The sequence below is a fragment of the Candoia aspera genome, chromosome 4 (genome assembly GCF_035149785.1).
Source record: "Candoia aspera isolate rCanAsp1 chromosome 4, rCanAsp1.hap2, whole genome shotgun sequence".
Classification (NCBI taxonomy): Eukaryota; Metazoa; Chordata; class Lepidosauria; order Squamata; family Boidae; genus Candoia; species Candoia aspera.
The window spans coordinates 105,074,995-105,086,333 of NC_086156.1; the positions used below are offsets into that span (position 1 = coordinate 105,074,995).

The 11,339-nt window shown below is 44.3% G+C and overlaps 1 protein-coding gene across 1 annotated transcript; it reads right to left on the reverse strand.

Moving 5' to 3' along the window:
* Positions 1-3,253: 3,253 nt before the first annotated feature.
* On the reverse strand, positions 3,254-10,748 carry LOC134495812 (perforin-1-like). Its single transcript, XM_063301466.1, has 2 exons — positions 10,040-10,748; positions 3,254-5,528 (listed from the first exon to the last, which is right to left on the reverse strand). Exons 1-2 carry the CDS (start codon positions 10,603-10,605, stop codon positions 4,376-4,378), a joined length of 1,719 nt encoding a protein of 572 aa, XP_063157536.1. The 5' UTR covers positions 10,606-10,748; the 3' UTR covers positions 3,254-4,375.
* Between the last annotated feature and the right edge of the window lie 591 nt (positions 10,749-11,339).

The following is an 11,339-nucleotide window of genomic DNA, read 5'->3' on the forward strand; positions in this document are numbered from 1 at the left end:
TCTAAAACCTAAAACGGAATGCCGCAATAATCTTGCTGTCTTTAGAGAGCCACAAGGTTATCTTTCTATAGGAGCGTCTTTTTCTACCTCCCACGAGAAGCATTTCTTTCGCTCCTGGGCAAACGTTCTGCAGGTTTGCATCAGCTGAACACCACTCAAGTAACCACGCCTTTTAAGCGCTTACGGACTATCTTGTAGGGATAGATGGTGCATTCTGGAACATCAGAGTAGGATTTGAAACATTTGAGGCTTTTGCAGCAAATACTACATCTTGTAGCTCTGTAGCACATGTAACTAAGAGTTTTGTACCGTTCCTTGAAGATGAAGTGCGTGTGGTTTTGTGGATTAGGGTTCACCTCATTTGCTATTTTTTCCCATAACAGGCCCACTGGTTTTGAAGGTGCCATACAACTTTAGCAATGGTAGCAAAGCAAATTCAGCAAATATATTAACTGCCCCTCCCTGTTTGAATACAGTAAAGCATTTTTCTCATCTATGCCATGATTGATTTCCTAATTGGTGTGCAAAGGGTGTGTGTGTGTTCTGAAACTTCATCCCTGGAAGTTACCGCTCCCCCCAAAATGATTTCTCGTCCATTTTTATTCGTACCCCTTTATTATGGCTACTAAGTGATGCATAGCAATACTAGAGATGGCTGGTGAATTGCATGGGAGATACACTCAGCCCATGCTCAGAGTGACCTTGCTCCCATGAAAGCAATACAGTCAGCACAGGCTCAGAGCTTCCCTGATCCCAGTCAGTAGAGCAGGGAACCATTCCCATCAGACAAGCCCACGTTCATATCCATTTTTGGCTATAAAGTCCACTCCATTCTCTGATCCTGATTAAACCTGGTTATTTGCAAAATAGATGGGCCACGCAGCGCGCTGAAGCCGCTCAATCGACCAGGAGACACTGGCAGGCAAGGCAGGCAGATTCTGAGGGACAGGCCTAATCACGCCTTGTCGCCCTCCTTCGCCTTTTTCTTCGCTCGATCCTAGGCTATTCCCGCTCCGCCAACAAGCCACCTCAACTGCGCCTCTCCCGGGCCCGTCCATATCTTATCAAGGTCTATTTTATTGCAAACAGGAGTTTTGCAACTTTGCCCCGCTCATCTCCCCTCCCCGTCTTGACTCCGGCACGAGACGCTAATGCAAAACCACCGCGCCGCGTTTAGCTTCGCGCGTCGTGCAAACGCGTCTCCCCCTCCCTGCCCATCAACCTGCCACCCACCAGCACCTTCCCGTTCCGCGGCCGGGACGCCTTTTCCACCTTTCTCTCGCAGCTCCCGAGAACGTTCTACGGCCCGGCCAGACTCCGCCCCTTTTATTTGCATTCGTCGAATTTGCATTCCAGGCCCTCGAAAAGAAGAGAGGGAAAGTTTGCGCGGAGGGGGGAGGAGCGGGGAGCGATTCTCACCCATCCATTGGCTAAACAGGCTCGGAGGGAAGAGAGAGAGAGGGGGAGAGAGGGGCGATTTGCAAATGAAAAGAGGTGCATGATGGTCACCTCTCATATTAGAAATATCCGTGCTCTCACCCCTGTTTTGTTTTCCCAGCGGCTAATTTTAGAACTGCAAACCTTGCATATTTTAGTTAGAAGCTATATCTAACGTGTTTGAGATTGACTTGAAGACCTTTAGAACCAATCCACTCTCACCCTAACGTGTCTGATCATGAAAATTCAACCTTTATATAATGTGACTGCCAAAATAAGAAGTAATGGCTGGGAGGAAGCTCTCCATAGAGGCCACGTGCTGGGTGCTGAGTTACCCTTCTTCCGCCTCTGGGAAGGTCTGAGAGAAGGGCCAAGTTGCCACCCTAGCAGGGTGCCGCCTTCTGAAGGTGGGTGAGTTCCCAGCAATGCGGGTCTCCGGCATAGCCCTAGATTCGAGGCAGGAGAAGCGGCAAAGGGTTCCCGGCTCTTTCTCGCGGATGCCTCCGCGGCGTGCTCGGGACTTGGGAATGACTCACGGCCGGCAACTCTGAGTACAATGGGAAGAGGTGAAGCACCGCCAGCTTCATAACCCAATTCAGACTAGTCTCCCCCCAGTATTTTCCCCCACACGTCTCTTTTTGCAAGCTTCAAACTCCATTTGCTATATTTGACGCCCCCGTTCTTTCGATCCTTGCATCACACGAGCTGAATGCATTTTACAGTAACACGTTGTGTGACCTGGCCAAAGGCGTTTGTTAACCGGTCAATCGTCAGGGATACAGAAAAGAATCCACGGATTAAACATAGCGTAAATAGAACAGTTTGCCTAATACCCTCCATCTGATCAAGAATTTTTTTTAAAAAAAATCCCTGTTACTAACAAGACGCTACTTACCAAGACGTTTTGGTTAGAAAAAAAATTGCACAGTTTTGTGATATTTTAAAGAACAACTTGTAAGTAACATGGATTTTTAAAATTTCTCTTAATCAGATGTAGAGTATTAGAAAAAGTCTACAGTATTTATGCCATATTTTATTTATTTATTTATTTATTGCTCAAATTTAGCCACCGCCCATCTCCCCCAGAAGAGGGACTCTGGGGGGTTAAGAAGGATGACCCTGATGATTTCTGTCATCACCCCCTTGTTTCTCACAGGATCTGATTTGGCTCCATGTCTTCACCAGCACTTGCCCACCGAACTTGTAAGTAGAGTGATCATCAACAAAAGTTTATTTATAATGGGATTAACGTTTCTAGGTGATGTGTAAAGGATTTAAAAACAAGTCAGGCTCAGTTTTCTGATCTACAACCTGTAATACTGAAAGGGAGATGATACAAGTAAATCTAACACCAAGGAAAGAACGATACTTAGTCGATCTCCTAGATGTTCTGCAATTTTCAGTTAAATAATGACTAAGAAGGCCATTGAAACTATTCTTCTAAGGTGACACACATTCCTAGTCTGCATTAGTAGCTGGAAATTATCTAAGTTGGAGCCCATCACATCTGGAGGGCATCAGGTTGGAGATGACAATCCTAGGAGAAATCCCAGAAAGGAGCAGAACCAGATGGAGTCTGGTTTCAGCTGAACTATGGGAGTGGAAGCCCACCTCCCTCTCCACTGCTGAAGGAAGACCATGATAACCATCCATGAAAACTGGTCTTTGAGTTTAGCGTTCATCATCTATTCAATGTTCATAGTCCTACAGAAAGCCCATGAATTTGTACAAATGAACTTTATGATGAGAATGACAAGGAATAGTTTTCTAAAACAATGTTATTGTTGTAATGAAGGGGAAAAAAGCACACACCATGTTTAGGACAGCTACGAAGATTTATTTTTCTATATTTTGTATGTATTGTACAGATCGTATGAAAGTTGCTGAAATCAATTAGAGGCGAAGCTTGAATAGTACAGGGAGAATCTGGTCCAGGATCTTCCCTATGGGTGTGTAGTTAAGCCAGGGCTTATAACTGAAGAGGCGGAGGGAGTCATCTTGCAAAGTATGGTGGGCAACCTCTTTCAGGAACCACCAGTTTCAGAGTTCCAAGTACTGTACATCGGCAGAAAAGGGATCCGTCAGTATGAATGACAAATCAGGGATATTGTTCCTAGTGACAGTGAGACCTGGTGCTAATGTTAGGTTTATAGGCTCCAAATATTGCATAGAATCATAGAGTTGGAAGGTATCTCAGAGGTCACCTGGTCCAACACCCTGCTTAGGGCAGGATTTGCCCCACAATTTTGGACAGATGGCTGTCCAGCCTCTGTTTGAAGACTTGCAGTGAAGAACATCATGAGACAGACTGTTCCACTGGTTGATGGCTCTACCTCCTTGTTCCTTCTCACTGAATTCTGGTCCTGCCTTTGGGGAAGACACATAACAAGTCTACTCACTCATCTATATGGCAATCTTTTATATATCTGAATATATATGGCACTCATCTATATGGCAATCTTTTATGCATTGTATCTCCCCTTAGTATTTTCTTTCGCAGGCTAAATATACTCAGTTCCTTTAACTGTTCCTAACAAGGCTTTGTTTCCAGTAGCCCTTCTCTGAACCACATGTGAACATGTCGAATTAACCTCTCACAGCATGCTGCTGTTTCTCTGACTATAAATACGAATAATATTATCCATACAGGATTTGATTATGGTATATGCAAGAAGGAATCCATGCCATGTAACAGGTTCACAGCTGAGGGCCCTGCTACATGGTCCACAGTATACTGTAAAAAGACAACTTGGGAAAGGCACGAGGGTATCATAATAACAAGAGTTAAGGAGAAAGAAATTATTGAGCCCACTTAAATTTATACATGTTTGTGGGAATCATCTGTTAAACAACTGTTTCCTAGTTGTCGTATAGAAGAGAATTCATAGGGACACCACAACAGATTCCTTCCAGCTCTGTCCCTGCATAGCACCTTGATTTATCGCATGTGTCCTAGCACCTGGTCACGAAATCTATGGGACAAGGACAGATCTCCCAAATGGGGATTAGTGCCATTGAAATACGAGGTTGGCAGATGTAAAGGGAGGTAATCATGGCAGCTGGACCCAGTCAGAGTGGGAGCACACTTCAACACATAAAAATATTTAACGTATCCGTAAGGGAGATTGCATCTGAGCCATCTGCTAATTCCTGCGTTCAGCCTTACACGACATGTATGCAAAAGGTCATTCTGCCAGACGTCACTGTCCCAAACCTCCATCGCAAAGTAGTCGTCGCCTTTCAATGTGACAGCCTCAAAGTTCAGAATTTCTGACCACTGAGGGTTGTTGCTTCCACTGATGAGCCTCGTCTGCTCTTCCTGATTTTGAAAAGAAATTTTGACATAGGCGTCTGCGGAGGACCAATAGTCACCCCAGAGATCGAATGCTCTGTCCACGTAGAAAATGAGTTGGGCCCTGCCCCGCTCAGTAGCACAGCATTTCTCATTGATGACATGGTTGGCCTCACACATGCAGGTGCATCTTGAGCTGGGGAACCCTAAGCTGTCTGGACAACTTTGGGGACAGTCTCTCCTTAGGGCTCTCTGATTTATGTAGCTCGCAATGGCTTGCTTTAGCAAATTCCTCCTTGGATCAGTTCTGTTCAACAAGGTGTGTAGAGATAATACGCTATAAGAGATCAACCCAGGTGTTGTTTTGGTGCTCTTCATCCACTCTGCGAGGAGCTGCATGTCTCTGCTATCAGAGAAAAGCATCTGCTTGTGTCCTCCTACTAGCTCTGTGTGTTGGCTGCTATAAGTGTCATAGAAGTTCCCCCTAGATTTCCTCATCCAGAGCTTATTACATTCGGAATGGAAGCGAAAAAATCCCAAAGGCCTGTTATGTCTTAGGGATGCCTCCAACTCCAAGCATTCCTTGACTTTCTCAGCTGTGAACCCCACTAAGGCCATGGCACACGTTTTCAAGGCCAGCAAGTAGCGAGCTCGCCCACCTAGATTCACCTGGTTGATGTAGTGGGTGCCATAGATATTGATGAAATGCTGATATTCCTCTGGATCGTAATTCTGGGGCAACTTGTCCATGGCTTGAGAGAAATGGAAGGACAGCAGAGGACTCTGCTGAAGTCTCAGACTGCAGAGGAAAAGAATGAGAAAAGCAAAATATTGTCAGCAGCCTTCCCTGTCGTATGCGCATACCAAACCCCATTTTCTGCCCCAGCTTTCAGCTTTAGAAAGGAACATGATGAAATAATCACGCTGAAGCTCAGCTGGTCTAGATCTGGTCAGTGTATGGATAGGAGTGTGTTAGGTCACTGCTAGTTTGATGTGGGGTTGGGAAAAACATTTTCTGGTGCCCCTTTCCTTTCCTGATTAGTCTTGGAAAGATTCCCTGAGAATGGTGGGGTCCAATGTTTTCTTTCCCATTGTGCCAACAGAGAATTGTGCCACCAAATTGGCTGTTACTGAGAGTGTAACAGCCAATGCTTAGTAGACCCAGTTGTCCATTCCTATCTGGAGTACCAAAACTGCAATTTATTTTAAAGATAACCCATAATAAGTAGAGGTAGTCCTCACTTAACAACCATTCGTTTAGTGATGGTTCGGACTTACAGCGGTACTGGAAAAAACAACTTACAATTGGTCTTCACATGACTGTTGCAGCGTCCCCATGGTCATGTGATCACAATTTGGATGCTTGGCAACTGCTTCACATTTATGACCAGCACAGTGTCCCATGGTCATGTCATCAACATTTTTGACCTTCCTGACCAGCTTCTGGCAAGCAAAATCAATGGGGAACTGCACGATTCACTTAATGATGATGATGATTTGCTTAACAACCGCCGCAAAAAAGGTTGCAAAATCGGGTTGGATTCACTTAATGACCACTTCACTTAGCAGCTGAAATTCTGGTTCCAATTGTGGTCATTAAGCGAGGGCTACCTGTATCAATCACTGACACCAAGCCCAATTTCCTTCCTTGCAATCAGCCTTCAACATTTAGAATAAAGTCTTCAAGGGGCAAATGTGATTTCTGAGCAGGTTTGACTCTCACTGGAGACCGTAATCACTGAGATGATAGAACCCTCCACCAGTAGATCTTTTATGCATCGTATTTCAACCTGCCTATGGGTTGAAGCACCCGTCTGGAAAGCAATTCAGTTCTTACGCACTGTTTATGCAATCAGGTACTTGGAATACTACAGATTTGCTTCTAGCTAGTAATATTCTTTTGCAGGTCAGACTGACCACTTCTTAAACCAGTGTTCTTGTTCTTTTCCAGGCCACAAAAAGCTTATGGAAGTTTGTTTTTGTTTTTGTTTTGGGGGACAGTTTTATTTATTTGATCAATTTATATGGCTGCCCAACTCAAATACATGACTCTGGGCAGCTAACAATATTAAAAATAAGTAAAAAGCATATACAGATACAAAAAATAAAACACACAGCAGCTGGGAAAAATCGCGTTTCCTGTTTTGGCTCTGAAAGAGGTTTACCTGGAAGGGCTGACATATACTCTCTTAACCAAAAATGGGTCAAGATATCCTGGAGTGTTTTAGCCCTGAAAGAGGTTGTTTAATCTGCCATGTCCTGGATTCCTCAAACTGCTTCCCGTTCAGAGCATTTATTTCCAGAAACCACCCAACTGCCCCTCAAATGGTACGGTCCAGAGGAGACATGCAACTTTCTGGAGTTCTCTGGAACATTCTATTCCATTCCTGAATCAGTGAGGTTTGCACATCCTTAGTGGTAAAGGATCTTGTTGAAAAGCCTAGCCCTGACATTCTGCACCAGCTGTAGCTTCTGATTCGTTTTTAAGGAGAGCTCTAACTTCAGGCCCGGTTCCCACAACATCCTTAATCCCATCAGTTTCTGACCCAGTCAAATCTCCTAACTGATGAGGCAGTAAGCAGAAAAAATAAAAAGAAGCTTCTGGCAGCTGGGATGTAGAAGCAGTTTCTGACAGCGGAGAAGAGACACCTTTGTAAGAGTTCACTAAACTTCAAGAGTTTGCAACACTTCTAGGTGGAGACTCAACATGGTAATTAGCTTTAGTAATGAGTGCATAGCAGGGACGTGTGCAAAAAGTTAACTACACACATGAGCAAGAGGAGGCACGTGGGCAAAACGCTAAGAACACGCGTGAGCAAGGCTCAGGAGTCAGACGACGCAAATTAGCTAGGTAACCAAAAAGGATGGTATGCGCAGGTATTCGCAAACACGTAAACAAGCTAAGATAGTAAAGCAACGCTGGCATAGCCTAGACTGAGAATTCCACAGTTTGCGTAGTTTATCGCTTCAAGGCTGAAAAGCTGCTTTTCCCTTCATATTTACTGCAAGAATTTTACTTTGTATCTCACTGAAGAAATGTCTAAAAAGTTTGCTAATCTGAAAGCCTTCGTGCTTGGCTTTCTGATTACTCCCCTTGCATCTTCTGCGCAGAATACATATTTTATCATCTCCACCCTTGGTGTGTTTTATTGGGCAAAACTGCGTGCCAGGCTACGGGCCCAGATTTTTTGGGACAACATCAACAATGATTCTGGCAGCACACCATTAACACCAATAGGGTCAAAAGTCACCAGTTTGGGAATTACTGGGCCCCTCCTTATTTTCTCTAAGAGGTACCTGGCATCTGAGGAAACTTTACACCAAATACTGGCAGAGCTCCATGTCTTCACTAGCCGCATTAGCAAGCAAGACGTAAGGGGCATGGTCTGGCTGGTGCTGTGTGGTATCCACTCAGTGTGTTGCCATACCTTGGCAGTGTAATGCAAATGCTTGTTTGTTTGTTTTTAACCACCTCTTATCTCTATCCCTTTTTTTGGGGGGGAGAACTAAGTATAAACAAAGGGTCAGTTGACTTTGTGTGGGTGTTCCTATAACCCAGCTGACAAAATGGATTTTAACCCTGTCCGTGACTGAGTCTGTTGGAGATAAATTTTACCACCTTGGGTTTAATTGTCTGGGTCAATTATCTATTTTTCCTAAACAAGCTAACCCCACCTCAAACTGAGCCAGTTAAATGTGTTGGGGAACAGGGACAGGGAATGTTCCAGAGCACAGCTATCTTATCCCTCTCTAAGAAAGGTTGTGGCTGTCTCAGCAAAATGTAGGATCTTTGCCCATGGAGACCCCTTGAAATTCTGATACCTGAGATGACTCCACAAAGATCTCCAAAATACATATCCATTTCTTTTTCAGGGGGAGCACAATCTCATCCAGAACAGAGGTTATCCAACTCTTAGCCACAAACCCACATTCTTGGAAAGATTCAGCTTCAGCCTACCATCCAGCCTGCTATTGCATCCAAACACCAATGTTGGTTGTGCACTGACTCAGATGCAACCACGAAATGGAGTTGTGTGTCCTCAACATTTTGATTATGCCAATTACACAGGCTCCAGATCCCCTAATAACCACGTCCAATAGATTCTTATAGAGGTCAAATCGAACTGGGGACAAAGCAGTGCCTTGGGTTATCTCACAATATAACTGGCATGAGTCTGTAACATGGTCCTTCAATCCCTTCCCCCCAAACTGATTTTGAATGGAAATACTGCAACACAGTCCGTCCAACTTTGATGTCATGGAGTTGTTCCTGGGCGACCCTATAGCTGGTGATATGAAAAGTGACTGGAGGATTAAGGAGAGACAAGAAGTCAGAGCTATCTCATCTATCTCCCTATAAAGATTACTTGTCAGGATAACAAAGACTAATTTATTCTCCCAACCAGTCCTGAAATAAGAATGAAAGGATTTGGACAGCCAGTGTCTTCTGAGATTATTGCAGTCATGCTACCACCACCCATCAAGCACCTTGACCCCCAAAGCAGATATTTGTAGCTGGACAATAGTTGCCCCAAGCCTCTGGGCCCTCTCAGACTTGGGACAGCCTGGTCACTTATAGTATTCATAGTCCACTGGATATTCCACAATAAGAACTGGTCAACCACGATTCAGGAGTCTGCAGCTGAAATCACTTTCCCCAGCATCCAAGAGAAGTTCAACATTCAGTAGATTTGGAACGGGATTTGGACAGGTGGATTTAAATCAGGGGTCCCCAAAGTCGTGGACATTGACCTCCAAGAATTGATGGGACTATCCAAGGGGTCTATTATTATTATTATTATTATTATTATTCTTCATAGTACTATTAGTTAAAGTAGTATTCATTAAATTATTTTCATATAATAAATGTTTGGGGGTCAATGAACAATCTGAAACTTCATGAAGGAGTTGATGAACTGAAGAATTTGGGGACCTCTGATTTAAATAGTTTTTCAGTGCTAGTGGGACTAACACTGTTCATATGTGGACTTACTTCTCCATCTGTTGGGACAATTGCTCAACGTGCACATTTGTAATCAGACTGGGGCCAGTAAAACTCTTTCTTCTCTGAAAAATGCATTTTCAGTAAAGATTGCCTCAAATTTTCAGCAGCTCAGAAAAAGAAACACACTGAGTGACTGACTATGGGGAGATCCTCAGTGTTACATTTCAGCCTATGACATTATTTCCTCGGTATCACATTTTGGAACTGTTGCAACACATTCCGTTTCCTGAAAAGGTTTTTTTCTTCAGCTCATTGGTTACTACTGCAGGCCCCCTGATTATGCTTTGAAGCACATTGGTGCTTACCTGTAATGTTCACATTCGATCTCATGCCTCAGAAAGCTATACCTGTCCTGACGGGATTTCTTATGTGCAAAAATGGTCATTTGAGAGTGAGATCCAGCAAACGCCACCTGGACATTGGAGAGCCCCATCTCCTGCTTCCAGTATTTCATCAGATCCTCAGCCAACTCCATTTTCCAGTCATTCTTTATTTCTTTGGCTGCTGCATTTGCCACATCCATGTCTAACTCATCCACAAAGTTGGTTATTTGTTGGCGGCAATTTTGCTTCTCCTGCCAGTCCACCCCGACCAGGGGGAGTTTCTGCCACTGCCTACCCATCAGAGAATTCTGACACAGGGTACATGTCCCATTGGGTCCCTGCCACTTGCTGATGTCCACCATGTAAGCCCCTTTTCTCTCCAGCGTGGTGATATCAACTCCCTCCCCAATGAAGTTACGGCCAGGTACGAAGTTGGAATGCTTCTTGCAGTCAATGCTGGAGCGTGGCTCACAACGGCTGACGGTTGTAAGTGGGAAAAGGGAGAGAAATGGAAGGAAGACCACTAGGAGGAGGCACAGCTGGGACATGATTGCTCAGATAGAGTTCCTTATCCCTAGGCAGTTGGTTTCTGAATCATCCTGGGGAGAAAGAAAGCAACAGACGTTGTTTAGGGCAGGGCTTGGGAGGTGTCGCAGAACATCACAGAAAATGTGAACTAGTCAGATGAATACTGTTCATACCCTGAAACAGAAATATCTTAAGTATTAAAGCAGCTTGTAGTCACAAAAGGAAGGAGGCATGGTAGTGATCGTGGGCACTGCATTATTTGATATTAAATTTGGGGGGGTCCGCTGGGCAGCATCCAATCTTTAATTGACTAGAAATGGTCCAGAAGCTTTAGATGGTACACATTTGGATAAGGCTGAGCAATAATGACCCACCAAGTAAATTCTGTGGCTGAGGATACACACGAATGCGTGGCAGTTGAACGCATAAAGAAGCAGCGATGGATGTAACCATAAGATGCTTTGTTCCAGAAGCCCCATGCAGGCACTGGAATGGGAAGGAAAATCATCATCACCCTCACCACCACCACCACCACCACCACCATCATCATCATCATCATCATCATCATCAAGTTGTTCCTGTCTGGAAATAGCCACTTGCCTTTTCTGACATGGACTTAACTTTATACTCAGACAAGTTATTCATATTGATTAGAAATCCAACATGTTTAAGCATTACGATCCTTCTCAAGGCTGGTGCTTCTTGTGTAGAATGGCTGAGTTCACTCACTGTGACAAGCCAGGGTTTCTTTTAA